The 21,714-nt window shown below is 42.4% G+C and overlaps 1 protein-coding gene across 1 annotated transcript; it reads left to right on the plus strand.

The window, feature by feature from the left end:
- Window positions 1–2,541: 2,541 nt before the first annotated feature.
- On the plus strand, window positions 2,542–21,714 carry srrt (serrate RNA effector molecule homolog (Arabidopsis)). Its single transcript, XM_076275233.1, has 20 exons — window positions 2,542–2,628; window positions 3,583–3,709; window positions 4,001–4,129; window positions 4,246–4,392; window positions 4,509–4,697; window positions 6,430–6,599; window positions 6,941–7,116; window positions 7,364–7,474; window positions 7,584–7,752; window positions 7,884–8,122; window positions 8,318–8,379; window positions 8,469–8,547; window positions 8,732–8,923; window positions 16,803–16,973; window positions 17,274–17,427; window positions 17,607–17,800; window positions 17,974–18,130; window positions 20,860–20,952; window positions 21,064–21,157; window positions 21,300–21,714. The coding sequence occupies exons 2-20, from the start codon at window positions 3,591–3,593 to the stop codon at window positions 21,373–21,375; spliced, it is 2,721 nt and encodes a 906-aa protein (XP_076131348.1). The 5' UTR covers window positions 2,542–2,628; window positions 3,583–3,590; the 3' UTR covers window positions 21,376–21,714.

Raw genomic sequence — 21,714 nt, forward strand, 5'->3', positions numbered from 1 at the left:
CTATGGCAAGCGGCAGGGGGACGTCCAGGCTGTGTGACACAGATCGCAAAGAGTTGTGGGAAGCCTAGAAAGGGTATCGGCATTGCAATTAGCTGTCCCAGGACGATATTTGATGTTATAATAAAGAGGGCAAGCTGAGAAACCCTGCACTGTTCCAGAGCGCCCAGTTTCGCTGACTGCAGGTATTGGAGGGGTTGTTGTCAGTGTACACGGTGAACGTGTTGCCCAGGAGATACTTGCCATTTTGATTGTGATTGCCCACTTGACTGCAAGGAGTTTGAGTTTCATGGCACTATAATTTGACATGTTCCTCTCACTTGGCCGCAAGCCCCGGCTAGCAAAGGCTATTGGTCGCTGTAACCCATCCTTCTCCTGTGACAGAACTGCCCCCAATCCTGCATGGCATGCATCCGTCTCTAAGATAAAGGGATGACTGAAATCGGCATAACCTAGGACTGGTGCTTGAACAAGCCATTCTTTTGAGGCGCTGAATCCAGAAAAAGTTCTGAAGGCAAACCTGAACGTCACTACATTTAATGTTAACTATCCAATATTCAGATGTCTGTAATTGAAATGTATGCAAATTAGCGCATAATTAATGAGATATTGTTAAATTACATGCATAAACATATATTTTCAGAAAACTTGTAATGCAAAAAAATATTGTCTCTACATAAATAATCAACTAGTAAAGTTTCATAAGAATACCAAAGAGTTACATTTTTTACCCTATATCACCCATTCTATGTTGCCTATGGAGGCCAGTTTTAGGCCGCAAATGCTAATTAGCAGGTTTAAAACTAAAAAATCAGCTAAGTAAATATGATATTCAGAATCAGCACCCAAAAATTAGGCAGAATACCCTCTTTACCAGTGTTTTCTCACATTTAACCCCCAAGTGACAGTAGTCCCAGTCTTAATTATGCATTATATAAATGATGATGTCATCTAAGTGTGAAAATGGATCGTGAAAATTTGAAGACAAAAAAAATCTTGTTCCTTAGACTCAATACTAGCAAAATATGCAAAAAAATCAATTTTTACAAGAAAATCCAGCGGAATTACACAAGACACCGTACTATAAGTAGGTATAAGTATATATACTCTTTTAATCCCGTGAGGGAAATTTGGTCTCTGCATTTATCCCAATCCGTGAATTTGTGAAATACACTCTGCACACAGTGAGGTGAAGCACACACTAATCCCGGCGCAGTGAGCTGCCTGCAACAACAGTGGCGGGTTAGGTGCCTTGCTCAAGGGTACTTCAGCCGTGCTTACTGGTCAGGGTTCGAACCGGCAACCCTCCAGTTACAAGTCCGAAGCGCTAACCAGTAGGCCACGGCTGCCCATATATATTACATTACATTTAGCAGACACTTCTTGACCAAAGTGACTTACATATGTCAGCTATATTACAAGGGATCACATTGTCCCCGGAGCAACTTGGGGTTAAGTGCCTTGCTCAAGGGCACAACGGTGGAAGCTGGGAATTGAACCGACAACTTTCAGGCTACTGCACGCTAGCCCAGCTCCTTAACCACTACACTACTTTTGTATGAAGGTATATTTGGTGCAAAAGTGGCAAGCACATTTAACTGCAGATTTTGCATGCGCACACTAAAGTCATAAATGTGTAACAGTAAAGTTGAAGTTGTACATATTTTTTTTATATCTTGTTAACACAAAATAGGGGCTACAGGTTCACAAATCCTTGTTACAGGTACACAAATCCTATCCTGTGAGTCACAACTTTCAAGAGTCATGCACTCGACACTTTTTCTCCAATCGTTGCAGCGCAGTTGGTGCGAAACACATTTGCACATCCGTGTTTCATAATCTGAGAATATGCACATTCGTGCATTTGTAAACCCAAATGTGAAGTTGTACATATTTTTTTATATCTTGTTAACACAAAATAGGGGCTACGGGTTCACAAATCCTTGATACAGGTACACAAATCCTATCCTGTGAGTCACAACTTTCAAGAGTCATGCACTTGACACTTTTGCTCCAATCGTTGCAGCGCAGTTGCACAAGTTGTACAAATGTGAACTAATGCATCCGAAGTTGTGCATCTGTGAAATAATTTCTCATTACTAAAATTGTACAGATCGCTTTGATTTTCTTGCACGACTACAAGTAAATTGATACAAGTGCTCGAATCTGCTTCTACGAGTGACGGATACATTTGCACCTCGCTAGGTGATATAGGCCTAATTGGTATGTGTGCACGTAGAGCGAATCGATCGAGAAAACAAGGCGGCCGGATCTGGATCATGGATCGCGCTCAGACTACCATTGCCTGCTCATAAAGTAAGTAACCTCAGCTTGTTTCCTTATCAATGAAGGACCTTATGTGAAAACTAAGAAAATCTGAAAAGTACAAAAAAATCAGACCAATTGTTTTTCACTTTTTTTTTCTATAGCTCTGGCCTAGCCCTAGGTCCTAGGCCTAATTTCCCCGTGGCTCTGCAGTCATTGGGTATTACTTAATCGCGCATTTTCCCCAAATCACGCGAGAAGCCGCCATAGCTGCGTAGTGCGTACATTCTTCCTCTTGCTAACCTTAGATACCGCTTCGTGGAGCTGGCGGGAATTGAATCTGGTTGAAACCAGAGAGAGCAGTCGGTATGTCACAGATTTGCCTATAAATAAGTGTTTATTGTGTGTTTTGATATCGATTAATCTTTAACGAGTTTTTGATGTTGCTATAGCCAGTGCTTTGACTACAGCGGCTTTTTTAGCTTTGTGCAGATAGCCATTTCGCGCACCTAACACTAACGTTAGCCTATTTAGCTTGTACGGCCTGGTTAAGAGAATGAATGGCTTTGTTGGTGGAAATGAGCTTTGCCAAGCTATTTCCTGAATTATATGTATTCACGTGATTTATGCGCAGATAATATACCTGCTCAATGCATGTACAAGTGAACTTGAGCGCAGGAGTCTAATTTCCAAGCGATTAGTAATTAATGTAACTAACGTTATGCTCCGTTGTTAGCCATCGTAGCATAGCATGGCTGTCTTAAATCAAGCATGAAAAAAGTTGGAAAATAAGTCAACATTATCTTCGCAATTCAGTGTTGCACGTTGCTCGCTATTTGCCATTTTTCATATGGGGAACGCATGTTAAGTTTATCCCATTTCAGCTCCACTCATAAGCTAACGTTACATTAATGGTCTTGATGCATTGCTTTTGTTAAACTTAAGATAACGCTAGCTATTTTGGCTAAGTTGGCTGAAGTTAGCTACATGAGGCTCGAGCTGGCAGACAACGTAGCTATGATAGCTTAAAATCCAGTTGACAACAAACCCACAGATACTGTAGGATTTAAAGTTTTTAGAATGCCAAGTTGTCAGCTGTCAGTATGCCAAGAATTGCTTATACGTTGTATTCCTTTGCTTATATGCGTTTTGTCGGTTAGAAACTCCTTACCCTACGTTGCATTGGGTTAGGTTAATGTGAAGTTACAAATCTGATTGTTCATATCACTACGTTGACTAAACACAGCAGGCTTACCGAGTCGGCATTAAAAGTCGACTCATTTATTTTGCCATTACTGCAGTTTTTCATTATTTGCGCAGTTTACGTCATGGCAGACAGCGATGATGAGTACGACCGCCGTCGGAGGGACAAGTTCCGCCGGGAGAGGAGTGACTACGACCGTTCTAGAGAAAGAGAGGACCGGCGCAGAGACGACTGGAGTGACAGGTGAATGAGAGGGAGCAAAGGGCCATTTGATGGATCAAAATATAACTGTATTTGGAAGGTCTTAACAACTCTTAAACAAACTAATTTATTTGTAACGCTAATTGGTAACTTGAATACTGGCCAGATGCACTGCATTGCAGTAATGTAGTCTATAGTCTGCATTCTCATAGTGAGACCTTACAGTAATTGTTTTGTATTTGCATCTAAAATGGAAGGTACTGCTGATGACTTGGAGAATTGTCATTTACTGTTGTTTTCCCTTGTTTCTGATTACTGGCGCCCATCGGGCAGGGAATGGGACAGAGGCCGGGAGCGGCGCAGCCGTGGGGAATACAGAGACTACGAACGGGGTCGCCGTGAACGATTCTCGCCCCCCAGGCACGACATGGGATCCCAGCCTAAACGGATGAGGCGAGACTGGTAGGCTTGTCTCCGTCTGTCTTGTCAAGTGTGAATACTCTTTCTGTTGGTGGGTGTACTCTTGCTTGCTTGGTTCTGTTATTCACCTTCAACTCCGGTGTCTCATTCTTGTGCAGGGATGACCACGGAGGGGACCCATATCATGGAGGGTTTGACCTGGGCTATGGTGGGGGTGGCGGGCCAAGTTACGCTCCTCCCCAGCCTTGGGGCCATCCAGATATGCACCTGATGCAGCCTCATCATGCTATTCCTATCCAGGCCAGGTGAGTTTTGCCATCTTTGCACATTATCTTCTAAATCCTCCATTTAGTGTTGGTGTGGGCCTTCATGTAGATAAACAGACTCCCACCTCTGATTGTTGACCGTTTTTGTCGGTAAGGTTGGGGAATATCCATGACATGGACCTGGGACCTCCTCCGCCTGTGATGAAGAATTTCCGAGAGTTCTTGCTCTCGCTCGATGAGTCTGTGGATGAGATGGAGGCGGTGAAGCGCTACAACGAATACAAGATCGACTTCAGGCGGCAGCAGATGCAAGACTTTTTCCTGGCCCACAAAGATGAAGAGTGGTACGAACAAAATTGGCATTGTAGTTCATCTCAACCGCTTCTTCTCACATGCATTGGCGTTACCCTTGGGAGAGGGAAAGTGGATATTTAGGGTTGTAGTGGTTGCAGTGATTCACACAGAAAGGATTTGATCTGCCTTTCTGTTGACCGGGTTGGATTACTCTACGTCTACATGAAATGGAAGATGACAGGGTACCAGATAGTTATCAAAAGTAGGCTATGGCTGCTGGCGTTTTAAGAAGCAGAAAGTATAATTTGGAGTACACTGGATGGACTGCCAGCAGAAAGGGTGTTTAAGGAGTAGCCTTAACTAGTACTACTGTCTATCACTTATCATGGATGTCAGATGGTCCATAGCCATGGGGTTTGAGTAAAGTCTGTCTTTGCCATCTGTATAGGATTCAACTGTTGGTACAATGGTACAGTCTTCTTCTTCTTCCACATTATTATTATTATTATTATTATTATTATTATTATTGTTATTGTTAATTGTAGCCTCTCCTCTCAGTGGCGTTTATCACTTGAGGTAAAAAGAAAAGTCCTTAAAACCTGCTAAGGATAAGTTAACAGAAAAGTAACTAGGGACTGTCCTAGTGGAAGGTGTTCAATAACTAATTCTGTTTCAGTCTGTGTTTGCTTTTAATGTGAAGGCTTGCAAAACTGGGCTGTCTGATTGGATGCCTTTGTGTGGAGTGTCCAAACCCTTCAATAGAGGTGGTCACATATAAGCATTAACTGTTTGACTTGGCCTGCCTTTATGTCACACTATTTTCCCCACAGGTTTCCAGTAGTTGTGAAGGAATGTCAATGCTGTTGTGTTGCTTTTTTGTTTTCTGCGTTAACAAGACAAACACTTCTTTCCTCACCCTCCCTCCTTCCCCCTTCTCCCTCCCTTCACAACAAAGTTGTGGAAGATGAGCAAAAGTGGGACCCTACGCAGGAGTCATGAGCAGTCAGTCAGGGCTTGCACTGCGCACAATGCAGTTGCTTTTAGAAAACCACAGTACTAGGGCCCTAGGTAGTCAGACAACACAAAACCTAAGCCCTGTTGCGTACACGGAACTAGATTTTTTTTCTTTTCTTAAGCGTGTGATTTATCATTTTTTCCCACTCTTTTTTTTTTCTTCTCATATTTGGATTCAATCGAAAAAAGCAGAGATTGCGTGTGCGCATGCACACGGCGGAACGTGTTTTTTTTGACTGAAGGAAACATCTCTCTCAGTCTGTATGTGTGTTAATGCTGGGAGCAGAAAAGGTAAATTTAGTCCACACCACGCCAAGTTCTATTTTTTCACCTGAATAGCTTAATGTAAAACATGTTGCTTTAATCCTGTTTGTCTTCCTTTCATCTCTGCTTGAATTGTGGTGAGTGGAATAACCGAAATAATCTATGACAGTGACTGACATACTTTCAGTTGCTTACCCTTGAGAATTGATAGTCTGATAGAATCCCTGTCCTTAAATGGGGCCAGTGAAAGTTTTCTGTTAAATGAAGCAGGTTCTGGTCAAAAGGTCAATTGACCCAATAAATAGCCAGGCACACTACAATACACATACTCAATTCTCAGTAGCCTACAAGTCCAAGTGCCACTTGCAATTTACACTGCTATTTTAAAGTGCCCTAACATGCTTTCGCTTTTTGCCCCTGCCCCCGCCTCTCCCCACCCCCTCCATCCCCCCCATTCCACTGCGGCCACTCTTGGAATGCCTGGATGCTTTTGCTGGGACTCAGGTTCCGCTCCAAGTACCACCCCGATGAAGCTGGCCGACGCAAGGTCGAAGCTCACGGAGCTCTGGAGAACAGGCTGGGTGTCTACTCGTACCTCATGGACAATGGCTGGTTTGACAACGTCTCCCTTGATATCGACAAGGCCCAGGCCATTATCAAGATCTTGGATGCAGGTACTGGCAAAATGAACTCCAATGAAAGCCAATCTCTGTAACGGAATAATAAAAATCAGGCATATTAGACTGTTACAAAGATATACCACCAGGAGGCCATCTGTGATGAAGCACCAGAAAGTTGATTACTAAACTGTTGATCTGCTCACTCATGTCTGATGGAGGAGGACCATGTGGGCATCTTTGGACATGTAATAGGTCATAAGTTATCAGTGTGAGAGCATGTGAAAACAGTACCTGTAATTTGTCAGCAGAGGGCCAGCTATTTCTCTTCTGTGTGCAGCCACAGTCCTTGTGACATGGTATCATTGTCCTGTGGCTTGTCTTGTCTTGTCCTCCAGCTGTGATCAAGATGGAGGGAGGCACAGAGCATGACCTGCGCATCCTGGAGATGCCCTGCGAGGAGGAGGAACGAGAGAGGCTGTCCTCCGGAGGCTCCGAGCCGCCCAAACGAGAGGAGCTCCGCCCAGTTGACGCAGACCGCAAACCACCCAACGAGAAGGACAACAAAGAGAAGGTGTGTGTGTAGGGTAGAGTAAGAGTTATTTAGAGCTGGTTTCCCAGATATGGATTCAGACGAGTTCTAAACTAAAAGAACTTCATTGAAGATTTCCATTGGAAAACACGCTTCTAGTCTTGGACTACGCTTGACCCAGGCCCAGGAAATCTATCCTTAGAGTGTGTGTTTTTGTGTGAGGAAGGATACAGTAGACTTTTGGAGGAACAATCCTTGCTAATTGTTTAAAATCTGTAACTTTCCATAGCCGGAGGGTGCAGCAGATGCAGAGAAGGACGCACAACTACAGGACGCTGGTGGTGATGGAGACAAGGCAGAAAAGGAGCCCCCAGTGGAGGACCCTCCAGAGCCAAAAAGGGTACGTGTGTGTTGTGACACATCCATTCCACTGTCTTTTCAGACGTGTACCATCTTGTGATTTGTGTGTTCTGGTACTTAATTGCCATCTTTGTGTCCCACCCATCCAGACGTCCAAGAGCAGGAAGAGGAAGAGGACTATGAGTGGGGACAGTGAGGACGAGGCTAGCGCCTCAGACAGCGATTCCGACTCTGACTCCGACTCCAACTCGCAGACCTCGGACAAGCCCCCCGAGAAGGAGGAGGGAGAGGAGAAAGAGGAGGGGGAGGAGGGGGAGGGTATGTGCCCGTCATTACATCAGCCCTGACCAAAGGGCTGTTGTCTGTGTATAACTCGAACTGTTCGTTCTGTGGATTAGAATAGTTCAGGCCTTGTCATCTAAATGTGATGGTGTGTTGTGCTTCTTCAGCTGATACAAAAGAAAAAGAGGATGATGAAGATGAAGAGGAGGACAAACAGAAGCAGAAGGAGAGAGAGAGAGAGAAGGAGAAAGAAAAAGAAAAAGAAAAAGAGAAGGAGAAGGAAAAGGAAAAGGAGGAGAAGAAGCCTAAAGACGATCTGCCACCGTCGCCTCGGCCCCTCCACAAGACCTGCTCTCTCTTTATGAGGAACATCGCCCCATCCATCTCCAAAGCTGAGATCATTGCTGTGAGTGTACACACACACACACAGACACACACACACACACACACACACACACACACAATGCATATATGGATATATTCTCCCTTATTCATTATCTTGTACAAAGATGAGCATTTTTTGTACATATGGAGTAAGTGTACACAAACACACACACACACAGTGTAAATGGTTGAGTAAATGTCAGCTGTGTCTCCTCAGCTGTGCCGGAGGTACCCTGGCTTCATGCGTGTGTGTCTGTCGGAGCCCCAGCCAGAGCGCAGGTCAGTTTCTCCATCCTTCCCTTTAAACCCCCTCAGCCATTCAAACCCCCAGACATGAGATGGCTCACTGCCACATTTATATATTTCAGGTTCTTCAGACGTTGCTGGGTGACGTTCGACCGCAGCGTGAACATCAAAGAGACCTGCTGGAACTTGCAAAACATCCGGGTGAGTTGTCAGTTATTTACTCAGTTCTATTGAGCCAGTACTATTCAGTGTAATTACCCCTTAATAATCAGTAGACAGTTGTTTATTTTTTTACTTTTTTTTAATTTTTTTTAGATGGCTTGTACCATGCATTATGTAAAATGTGCTGTTGGCAGGATTAACTCGGATGTGTTTGATTTCCTAGTTGCGGGACTGTGAGCTGGCACCAGGGGTGAACCGTGACTTGGCGCGGCGTGTCCGCAATGTCAATGGGATGACCCAGCACAAGCAGGTGCTCCGCAATGACATCAAGCTGGCAGCCAAACTGATCCACGCCCTGGATGAGAGGGAACGTCTCTGGAGCCCAAAAGCCAGGGCTGAAGGCCAGGCCATGGAGGTAAGATATCTCACACACACACACTAGGGCTGTAACGACACACCAACCTCACGATTCGGTTTGTATCACGATTTTAGACCCACGGTTTGATTTTTAAAAAAAAATTTTTTTATTAAGTAACATTTTATTAAATAACATTTTAATAGCCTACCTTGGAACACCAGAGGATTATAATATATAGTATACCGTATTTTCCGGACTATAAGTCACACTTTTTTTCATAGTTTGGCTGGTCCTGCGACTTATAGTCAGGTGCGAAAAAATATATAATTGAACATGATTTTAAATTTTAATTTATATTAACTGACATGAACCCTACATGAAACATTACTGTCTACAGCCTTGAGAGAGCGCTCTCAAATGCACAAGTCCTGTGCACTTTCAGCCAGAGATTAATGCTTGCGCTATGCCTGAAACACACGTGCATACCTAAATAGCCGGGATTCTATTTATAGCCAGGCCTCAGATTCAGACAAATAAAAGCCAGTATAATTTTGTTTCAATTTTAACTCATAAAAGAGCTCTTCTTAATATTTTATATTGTTGGTTGGTTTAATATTGTTGCCAATTAAAAGTCATTGTCCTACACCATGAGTCTCCAACACATTGCTCTCAAGCTACCAGTCGCATGCCGCCCCCTTCTGAGCTAGAAGCTGAAGCAGTAACCTACATTTAAACACAATTGTTGCTGCCAGGCATCAGCCTATGAATGTTATACAATAAAGTAAATCATGCATAATTTAAAAATAACTTAATTTAGCCTATCTTAGACCTCCTTGGCTATATGAATAAGGTTTCCCTTGCAGCACAGCACACGTTCCATGAATGAATGAAAGCGGATGCCTTATCTCGCAATAAGCGGATGGAAATCCAGCCACTCTTTCATACATGAAACTTAATAATGAACCATTAAATACCCCACAGATTTCAGTGGTCATCAGTCCTGATATTTAGCAATATAATCAAACAGTCCAAACGTAAATTAAATCTCAATTTGAACATCTTTTGCTTTTGATAGCCTACCCGTATGCTGCTCCAAACGAAAAGTAGGCCTATGTCTCACAATAAAACGCAAGAAATAGAGGCCTATAACAGAGTTGAATACAAGCCATGGCCCAAATAACAACAAGGGCGCTGTGCTTTGCGTAACCTAAATAAAAGACGCCAGACATAATTTGAGGATTAATGATAGTCTGTCTCCTAAACATTCCTCACCCATTATCTAGACATGCATGAAAACATTTGAAAACAAAACTCACTGCCATGTAGGCTAATATTTGATGGCTGTTTTGCTACTAATTATCTTTCACGTAATGAATACGCACAGAAAGTGAAAGTAGGCCGACTATGCGCTCCATGTCTGTAGCTGTCTGTTCACATCTGCAATCGATTAACGTTCCTCAAATGAAGAACACATCCATGCTTCTGTGTTTGAAAAATTCCTGACGGTTCCTGATCACTAAACGTTTGTTTTCCTTTCCTGTCAATAGCGGTTTATGTAGAAGCACATAGGCTATAATTTGACTTTAGCGGTGACAAATCTTGCTGAGAGAGAGAGAGAGAGCGCAACGAGAGAGAGGCACCCACAAAGTGGTCCCGCGCGTGTTGAAGTCAGAGTTGGAACGTCCGGTCAATAGTCCCGCATTCGGGCCGCTCCATTATTAGATTAACGTCAGACAGCGCTGTAAAATGTGTGGGAATTTCTTGCATTATGATGGCTACAGTTGCGGGACTTTTATTATTATGCTCAATACTTAGTAATAATTTATGCCTACCCGCAATCCCGCGCTGAAATGTAGGCCCTGGTTTTAAATGCGCATCTTTTCTCTCGCTCTCTCGAGGTGGCCAGCCAAGGATTTTTTCTGCCAGCTTATGCCAATATAACGTCCAAAATGCTTGATTGCATTCTCTACATTTTTAGCTAAATTTTCATGTACCACATCAGCATTTTTGTTCAGTGAATCTTTTGTAAATTGCTTTACAATTAGCCTCGGGCCTGTCAGCAGCCTTCGGCTTGCCTCTTGCCACTATTCACTCCTTCATTAACATTCCCTGTAGAATACTTATTTTACAACATTTTTGGCCTCAATGTGTCCAGTTACATAGACTGTCTGTTCTTGGTCTTGGATTTTGTGAAATACATTTCTAAAATCTCTTTTGAGCATTTCATCTGCTGCCGGCTTGTCTCTCTACATCGTCCAAAATGCTTGATTGCATTACATTCTCCAAATTTGTAGCTAAATTTTCATGTATCACATCAGCATTTTTGTTCAGTGAATCTTTTGTAAATTGCTTTACAATTACCGTCGGGCATAGCCTATAGGCCTATCGCCTGGCTTGCCTTAGCTGCGGTCACGTCCTTTTAAAACAGTCTTTTTCTCTATCCTGAGCATTTAATCTGTTGCCAGCTTGTGACTCCACATTGCCCAAAATGCTTTATTGCATTGCATTCTCCATATTTTTAGCTACATTTTCATGTACCATATCAGCATTTTTGTTCAGTGAATCTTTTATAAATTGCTTTACAATTACCATGCGACTTATACTCAGGAGCGACTTATAGTCCGCAAAATACGGTAATATATCTTATTTTATATCCTGATCCTAAAAAGATTTTACTGAATGTCTGATATTTATGACGGCACACTTTATGCAGAGTGTATGCAGAGTTTGCTAGCTTATCATTAGGGCTGAAACGATTCATCGAGTTACTCGAATAACTCGATTACAAAAATTACTCGAGGCAAAAACCCTGCCTCGAAGCCTCGTTAAATTACTATGACGCGCACTGTACGCGCAGGGATCTGATTGTTCCACACGGACTGTTGTTCAGGAAGCACACCACTAGCGCGTGAATCGTGATACATTCTGAATTTAGCTGGCGCGATGGCGGAGTCAAGATGGCAGAGAATGTCTAAAGTTTTCAAGTAAAGTTTTGGGATCATAACATACTCAAAAAGTAAAAGAACAAGCATCTGAACCGAAAACATCCACTCCATGTTGTTTCACCAAGCGTCAATAAAGTAGGCTATCTATCAATCTATCTAGCCTATCTATCTATCTATCTATCTACGTAGCCTATAATATAGCCTACGTTGATGTTGGCTGATTTTAATCACATACTGTATTTGTAGCGATGTCGTGATATAATGTTTAGCTTTGATGTTTTTAAGTAGTAAACTTATTCACGTTCAATTGCAAGACAGTATGCCTAAAAAAGAACCCCTTCTTATACCGTATGCACCCTCATCTTCCCTCACGCACCTAATGGTAGGCTATTTTTTAGTAGCCTAATGGTAAAATTATTTGTTAGTAGCCTAATGGTAAATGCTGCAGGTGTAGAAATCTACATAAAACAGATATTTACTTTAATGTCAGGTCTAGATTACAGCATGAAACTTGTTGTGCATATTAATACATTAAATTGCTTTCCCTCTTCTCCCTCCCAGCACTTCACAACATAGTATGGACAGCTTTGTTCGCCCAGCTAAGTCATGCACAAGAGGCTGCAATTTTACAGAGCGCATTTTGAACATTATTTAATTGTTGGCACTGACACTTATAAACACTAAATGGGTAAATTGCAATAAATGGGCTTCAACATTTGGCTCCAAAACGGAGTTAGAATAGGCCTAAATACCTCTGTGCCAATTGCTCATTTTACAGCCATGTCATTTTCGTTATGCATTATTTGTTTTGGTTGTTTAAAAATGGCAAAAAAAAATTTTATCCGATTAATCGATCGATAAAGTGCTAGATTAATCGATTACAAAAAGAATCGATAGCTGCAGCCCTACTTATCATAGTCTACTAATTGGACTGTTCAGTTTCCTCATGCGTGTTTAAGTTTCAAGGTAATACTTGTTTTCCTTGGGACTAGGGATGTAACGATTACCGGTATAATGGTAAACCGCGATAAAAATGTTGACGATAACAATTACCGTTTTCTTTTCAAATATCATAATTATCACGGTTGATTACCGCGATGTGGAAACCGTGTGTTTAATCCTTCCCAGCTTCATCCGAGCCTGCTTTTGACATACAGTAGGCCTGGTACAATGAAACAAAACTGGTACCCTACTGATTCTGTTGTCTAATTGATGGTTGATTTTAAAAGGCGGAACATTTTCACCGCAAAATGTGCACTGTATCATGTAGCCACTCTGCGTCTTTTTATGTTCGTGTCCACATTAAATCCATTCCACTCACGTTATCAAGAGAATACGGTAGCCTAAAGTTTTATTTTGAATGCTTACTTTGGTCTCACTCATTGGATCCAAATAACAGAAATAGCAAACTCTAAGTTATGGTAGGGTAAGTTAAACTATAAGCCAATTAACCCATTTAGGCCTAAAACGCCTGGAAAAAATGCCTGTAAAACCTAAGGGTGATTTCAGAAAACCCCCTAAAACCTGAAGTTTTTCTGGAAATTCAGCAATTGTGTCAACGCCTACTTAATGATTGATTTCTCAGCCTCTGTAGCAGATAGGAACAAAATTTAAAAAGTATTTGAGAGCTTATACCTGTGGCTTTGCTAATAAATTGGGTTTATTCAGTTACACCTTCACAAAAATAAAACATGTAATGTGTCAGTGCAGGAACAGCACTATTTTATCAGAAACCAGTGCATTTTCTACAGCTTGTCATTCTGGTTGACATCTACTGCCTGGTTATATGTATTATTGGTATGTTCAGAAATTACTGATAGGCCTACACAAGCTGAAATAGTTTCAAAAAGTGTAACTGTGTTTATTATATTACAAAAACATAGGCAAATTGGGGCCACCACCACCTTGACACTTATCAGTAATAATGAATACTGTGTGATTATTCACAGTAGTGGTGATCCTAGTCTCTGCTCAACCCTCCATACACACACAAAATGATGGCTTGTCATGTTTCTATTTAATATTTTGAATTCATAAACTTTATATATTTTGTTAGTATTTTATGATCTGCATAATTACTTATAGCTAAAAATATTCAGTAATTTGAATACATATTGATTTTTAAACTATTGCACTTGTCTTTAATGACATTACAGTGGTGATATGTAGGTCTAATTGAGTGCCTGTCACTTTGAGAAAAAACGTGAAAGTAATTAGCTTTCATTCTCAATTCCATAGCCTAGGTAGGTTACCGTGGCATTGTGTGTTGTCCCATTGACTTGGTCATGTTTAACGGGCTATGTGCTTATAGCTTACCCTACCATAACTTGGAGTTCGCTATTTCTGTTATTTTGATCCAATGAGTGAGACCTAGAAAGTGCTCAAAATAAAACTTTACGGTATTCTCTTGATAACGTTAGTGAAATGGATTTAATGTGAACGTGCACATAAAAAGACGCAGAGTGGCTACAGCGCACGTTTTGCAGTGATGTTCCGCCTTTTAAAAGCAGGTGTAGCCTAATCCGAATCGGGGTTAAATCCATCAATTAGACAAACAGAATCAGTAGGGTACAAGTTTTGTAGCCTACCAGGGCTATGTCAAAAGCAGGCAACATTAGGGAGGGGAGAGCGCGTTCAAAGTCATCAGCAATAATGTCATCGAAGCCGAGAATCTCCTCAAAATCATACCTTCCGAAATCTCCTCGCTATCAAAGTCCTCCATGCTTTGCTCGAAGAAATTTCAAAACAATGTCACGAGGAACATGACGACACTCCCTCGTGTCTATTCTGATGCATTTCATTGGCCCAGAGGCCGATAATTGGTGCAAAAAAAACCTTATACGCGGAAATCGACGTATACGCTTTCCCGGCCTCAATGGTAGAATTACGCAACATCGCTCCCGGCTTTAATGGTAGAAATGCGCCAATGCTTTCCCGGCCTAAATGGGTTAAACATGAATAAAAAAGTGAACAGGACACTTTTTGAACTATTTCAGTATGTAGGCCTATCTGTGCTTTCTGAACATATTGAACACACTTTTAGAAATACCGTAATGATACCGAAAACCGTGATAATGGTCACTATAACCGTGAGGTGAAATTTTCATACCGTTACATCCCTACTTGGGACAGGCCCTTTTGGGAAACGGTATTGAGATGATCAGTCAACTTGAATGCAAGAGTTTTAAACAAATATGTGCAGCATACTAGGGGTGTAACAGTACACAGAAGTCACGGTTCGGTTCATACCTCGGTTCGGACATCACGGTTCGGTACGAGTTCGGTACAATGGAGGGAAAAGCAAAACAAAAATGCAGAAAGCATTTTTTTTTTTATTGTGCATGTCTCAGGCTGGTCCACCTAGTGTCATAAAGTCTCTTCCCTGAGCTATCTGCAACAGCCTGAAGTGTGTAAGATGTAGGCTAAACAGTACAATAAGTACCCAGACTCCATCTGTAACTTGTAAACAAAATAAGACAATCAGCTATAAAACTGAAAATAGGCCTACAGCATCTCCTATTTCTGAAAGTGCATATTATTATAGAATAATGATTTTTAATCCACTTATTAAGCAAGACCTTCAACATCTGTGTTTAGTTGTATATGGAAGGGTCTACAGTTTGCCCGTAATATTTTTCAGTGTGTGTACAGTAATAATCTAGCCTACTAACTGTGAAAATATCACACTATTTTGCTTTCTTTTAAAAAACGAAATTGCTCCTTTCATTTCATGAACAGATTACAACTAGAAGTCACGTGACTTTGCCCTTCCACGTTAACTCACCGTAGCATCGTTTGTTTATTAGCCTGGTTAGTGTTGACACTTTCTTTTACTGTCTATGCACTTAACACTACCAGCTCCTCACGCTTTCTGTCATTGCGAAATCATTTAATTTAAGCCATAGGTTTTGGCCCTATTTGTATATCCAAAGGCTTGTAAAGTGCAGGGGAAGTTTTTTTTTTATTGTTTCCGTGATTAGTAGCCTACATCATCTGGGTGATGGCTTCGAATATGTGTAGCATGTTATATTTCCACTCACATACCCAACAACTGCTGAACAACGCCGACACAGTTTTATCTTATCCACCACTCTCTTGCCTGTACTACTGTAACTGAAGTTCTCAGACTTGCGATCTTAGAGACCAGCGGATCCTCTAACTCTTGTGGGTCGCCACCTTAGTGCTGCTATCTCTGACTGACTGACTGACTCGACCGACGCCCTGACAAAAAAATAACATAGGCGTCAATCAGAGCTTCAGAGCTAAGGCGAGGCTACAGATTAGCGTTAGGTGTCGCTAAAGAACTCTCGTAACTCTTGTACGGTAGGCTATTTAACAGTAATTGCACATGACATTCATTAATCCGCACACAAGTTTTATGTATTTTTATACCGTGTATTCTCCGTGTAAATTCATGCACCGAACCGTGATGCCCGTACCGTTTCGGTTCAATACGAATACATGAACCGTTACACCCCTACAGCATACTAATGATGCTAAGCGGATTCAATAGTAATGTAGCTAGTCGTCTTCAATGCGTCCTTGGTTTCATGATTGTGAATGTTTTATTTGGATTGTGTTGGCCGAGTCGCGCGTGTTCATTGAGCAGGAGAGGGAGGAAGAGGGAGAGGGGGTATGAAATTATTATTTATTTATTTTTGGACAACGTAGGCTACCGGTAAGTAAAGCGGGAGTTGCTTATGCAGCCGCGTAGCACAAGCTGCAAAGCACTGCATGAAACACTAGAAAGGGTGTGTCGAGGTTCTGCCTTTTTACACCGCGACACAGTATCGTGGATATGACTGTTGCGATTTCGGTTTCGAATCGCATATCGTTACAGCCCTAACACACACACACACACACACACACACACACACACACACACAGGCTGCTGACCTATGACTCTTGTGCGCTAATTCCCTTGGCAGGTTTGTCACATTAAGGGCAAACTCCTCCAATAATGATCACATTTTCCTATGTCCTTTTCCTAGTTATCAGCCCAGAACCCGATCCTGAAGAACATCACCGATTACCTGATCGAGGAGGTGAGCGCGGAGGAGGAGGAGCTGCTCGGCAGTATGGGGGGAGTAGACTCCGAAGAGGGGGCCAAGGAGGGCAACCCGTCCGAGGTCACCGTTGAGAGGGACGACAAGCTGGTCAAGGTATCGCCCTCTGCCTCTTAAGGCTTTTCATCTGTATCTCCGCTAAAGGAAGTGTGCACTTGCAGAGGATTTTTTCTGGGTGGAGCAGAGAAGATCCAACCTGCTAGTTAGGACCACTTCAGTGTTTAGTGGCTGAAATTATTAACAGCAAAAATTTGGCCATATTCCATGACTTCGAATGAACAAATGTTGTAGGTCTTCAGATTGCCCAAAAACAAGATGCTGTTTTATGTCGATGTAATGGACAATTGAGTTTCTCATCTTTTTTTATTCATTTCTTTTTTTCTCACCTGTCCTCAGGTGTTGGACCGGCTGCTTCTATACCTCCGCATTGTGCACTCCATCGACTACTACAACTCTTGCGAGTACCCCAGCGAGGACGAGATGCCCAACCGGTGTGGTATCATCCACGTGCGTGGGCCCATTCCACCCAACCGCATCACGCACAGAGAGGGTGAGTGACTCTAACTTGATGCCAGCCGTGTACCCACGGACAGGGAAGGCACAGAACCTGAAGGAGGCACAGAACCTTTTTCTGGGGTGGGCGGGGTCATAGGTTTTTTCCTTTCAGATTAATTGATTCTCTCATTAATGATTGACCGTCTGCTCCTTCTGTGACGTGTCTGTGTGTAGTGGGAGACTGGCAGAAGACATTTGAGGAGAAGCTGAGTCCACTGTTCAGTGTTAAGGAGACCCTTGCTGAGGAGGAGGCGGCCAAAATGGGACGCAAAGACCCGGAGCAGGAAGTGGAGAAGTTTGTGTCGGCCAACACGCAGGAGCTGGGCAAGGACAAGTGGCTATGCCCTCTCAGTGGCAAGAAGTTTAAGGTGGGAGATTGGCTCTCGCTTGTCTGTCTGTCTTTACATAACCACTCCAGTACTCTTTGAATACCTTTTTGTGCTTGTAGGATTTTGTTATCTCAAAGGTCTGATTTTAAAATTGAGACAAGCTGGTATTGATCTTGTATCTCGCATCATACAGTTACCCTTGTCCTTTGCAGGGTCCTGAGTTTGTGAGGAAGCATATTTTGAACAAGCACGGAGATAAGATTGAGGAAGTCAAGAAGGAAGTGGAGTTCTTCAACAACTTCTTGATGGATGCCAAAAGGCCATCCCTTCCTGAGATGAAGCCCCCACCTCCCCCAGGCCCTGGACAAGGTGAGTGCGTCCAGCTGCTCTGGACAAAAGGCAAAACCAATCACCACGAAAAACAATACTAAGAAACCTGTTAGGAGTAGCCTATTGTGTCTACGATTATCCTAATAACTTTTTGCCTATGGCTAGTCCACAAACTCTAACATAGTTTGTGCCACGTTTAGCACAATATTAACAGTAAGCATGACATTAAGCTGGTATAAACAGCCTTTGGAAATAGAAGCATATAATGGCATGATGCTACTTAGAAATTTCCTGTTTGCAATTAAAAGTGATATGTGAGCCTGGTAGCCACCTAGCTATCTGAGTGGAATGTGTTTCAATCACCATATCTTGTGCTTCATGTAACGGCTTATTGAAGACTTCAAGACTCTCCAGTCCCATCTTCTCCAGCCTCGTCTTTGTTGCCTTCATGATCTCATTTGAAAAGTTTCTTATATTAAAAAGTAGATATCAATTATCAACAATGACAAGCCAGCCAGAACCTGCAACTCTCTCTGTGATGAAGGACTATTTAGTCAAGTGATAAACCCTCATTACACTCTCTATCCCTCTCATGCGCGCTCAGACACGAGAACCCAAAAAGTATCATCCTTGTGTAACATGCTGTTTTAATGTTGACATTGTAAACATTCTCTAGGAAGGGTGAAAACCAGTTTGCTGCTAACCACAACGTTGTCTATCACAGGGAAAAAATAGCGAGCAGCCTATGATAACTTAATTAAATGCTCAGCAGGCTGGTTTAAAGTAGGGATGCACGATATATCGGCGGCCGATATATTATTAGCCGATAGGTGAAAAAATGAAAATATTATTATCGGTCCGATAACAGAATTCTGGCCGATAATTTGCGCCGATATAAGTCCTAATTTAGGCCTACGTAAGGTCCGGCTACACTGAGCTTCTTGAGCTTGGTTGGCTATACTTTTTCCTTAATATAATGTCAGCGGTGTGAATGTATTTCACCACTCTAACAAAATCTGTGGATATGCGTTCATTTGGGAATCTGTGCATCTCAAAATCCTCTCGTGAATGATCCGCCATTTAACCTTACCAGAGCGGAGCTCAGCCCTATCTAGAGCCGTCTTGTGCTGGTGTGTTTGCACTTTACCGCGCTGGTCGGGGAAACAAATAAACAAACTCGTTAGTGGGAGGAGTACATAAGTAGGCCTAGTTCTAAGTTGTGTTTTAGTATTATATTTGCATTACTTTAGCTTGGGTTTTGTATTATTACCTAGAAATATGCTAACCATTCGTGCTTCAGTTCCAGACAGGTCATCATAATAAGTTATTAAAACCTTCGGGGCTAACGCCTTTCATTTCTGCTGCAGCAGGTTGTGCGCAACAGAGTAGACGGACATAAGATACAGTCTGAGGAGTTGCAGCTTTATTCAGTTACCCGCAGTTGAAACTAAACCCAAGTTTCCCTCACAAACTCTGATTTGGTTGTTATACTGTAGCTTATTCCAAGCTGAGCCGTTTATGAGCGTTTAGTCCTAAATAAAAACGATTCAAACTCTCTAGCCACTCACTCGCAATTCACTGACGTCAGGTTCACTTAAAGGAGCCACACATACTGTAGGGCTAGGCTACTGTTATGTTGTTGACTGCCGTAGCCTACTATTGAGGACCATTATGAGTTCTGTCCATCATTTGGTGGTAGGTAAAATTACTGCAATAAAATTATGCTTATTAAATGCTTTCCCCAAATCACTTTTCACAATTTTTTTTCCAAGAGTAATATTATCGGTTATCGTATCGGTAACGGCCACAACAAACCAATAAATATCGGTTATCGTTATCGGCCCTAAAATTCCATATTGGTGCATCTCTAGTTTAAAGTGCATGACGGGCCAGTTTGCCCACCTATGGGCTAGCTAGAGGGAATCGGATAACTCCACAATCTCCTCCAGCCTCTTCTTTGTTGCCTTTGTGATTTTATTATTATTATTGTGAGTTATAAAGTGTCTTATATTAAAAAGTAGCTATCAATTACAAACAATGACAAGCCAGCCAGAACCTGCCACTTTCTCTCAGTGCCACTGCACTCGGATACATTCCCAATTAAATGGAGTAGCATAACGTTCAAGTTAGATCTTAATGGAGATTGAGAGAGAACCCGAAAAGTATCATTCTTATGTAGCATGCTGTTGGTGCATATTGCCATTGTAAACATTCTCTAAGAATATAAAAAATCAGTTTACAGTAAAGCTGTGTATTGGCAAAATGTTGGTGCCCCCTCTGTCTCTTGGTGCCCTATGCACAGTGCGTGATGCGCGCCTGGTGTTAGCAGCGGCACTGATTAGGGATTAAACATTAGGGATGGTCCGACGGACCTCCGGCGTCAGTCAGAAAGTTTCGCTGTCTCGCGATGTAACAAATTGCTTTACACCACTACAAACATACATGCCAGGCACCAGCTAGAACACGTTCGAGATGGAGTTTCTCAGACATTCGTCAGGGCAGAGCCAGTGAAAAGAAGCAGAAAGCGAGTAAACCGTTGTCAGATGAACAGGGGAAAGAGGAAACCGTAGACTGACTGAGTGAGGAATGTCATCAAATATATACTCTGAAGCTGTACGGGGACCTCTGTAGAGAAAAAAGCAAAAAACAGCTAGGAAATTGCCAAAACTGCATAGGGTGCCTTTAACAAGGGTGCCTTTAACAAACCTGCTTTGTTAATATACTTTCAGCCAATTATGTAGATTTCTCTTCTCTCTCTCTCCCCATAGGAGTTCTCTCTCCTGGGCTTCCCTTCGCTCCCCAGGCTCCCCAGGGCCTAATGGGCTTTGGCCAGCCCAGGCCGCCCATCATGGGATATGGAGGTAAGGCAGAGTTCACACTCCCTCTGCTCAGAATCAGTTAGCAATGTACGGTTGGTTTGTACTGATGCCCTGATTCTGTCTGTTTTTGTTTCTTCCCCCCCCCCCGCTTAGGAAGCCCTTATCCACCCAACCAGTATGGAGGAGGCAGAGGAAACTATGACAATTTCCGTGGTCAGGGAGGCTACCCAGGAAAGCCCCGCAACAGGTAAGACTTGAGATCGGAGTGAAAGCCTTCCATAATCAACAAAGGAACATGGTGAGAAATTAGAGATGCAAGGAGGTATAATTTTCAAAACAGTGTAGTGATTGTTCATCACTGAGTGACCGCTTGCCTTTTTCCCCTTCAGAATGATCCGTGGGGATCCCCGCAACATCATCGAGTACCGTGACCTGGATGCCCCTGATGATGTTGACTTCTTTTAAAAATGGCCTGTTTTTACTTTCTCGTCTTGTTTCGAACGGTCAGCTCACTAGCTTTATGTAAACCTCATTACTTTTTAACTAGATATTTTTCAAGCAACTGTACTATTGCATCACATGTCCCAGTGGAAAAATGAACCCCTTACCATCTTCGGTAATGAATCATCCGTCACTCCATGGACTGATAATTGATTTTATTTTGCTAAGTGTACCATAAGACAAACCTTTCAAAAGCCCCATGTATAAATTGAATTGAAATTGAAAGAGCAGAGACTGCTAGTAAAATATAATGCAAGGATGTATGATTGTAAGACTTTCAAGGAATAAATACACCTTTCTTTA

Source organism: Alosa pseudoharengus, unplaced genomic scaffold, assembly GCF_046254945.1.
Source record: "Alosa pseudoharengus isolate Yale_2024_CS ecotype anadromous, Long Island Sound unplaced genomic scaffold, YU_APseudo_1.1 YU_APseudo_1.1_scf_8, whole genome shotgun sequence".
In the NCBI taxonomy this organism is placed as follows: Eukaryota; Metazoa; Chordata; class Actinopteri; order Clupeiformes; family Clupeidae; genus Alosa; species Alosa pseudoharengus.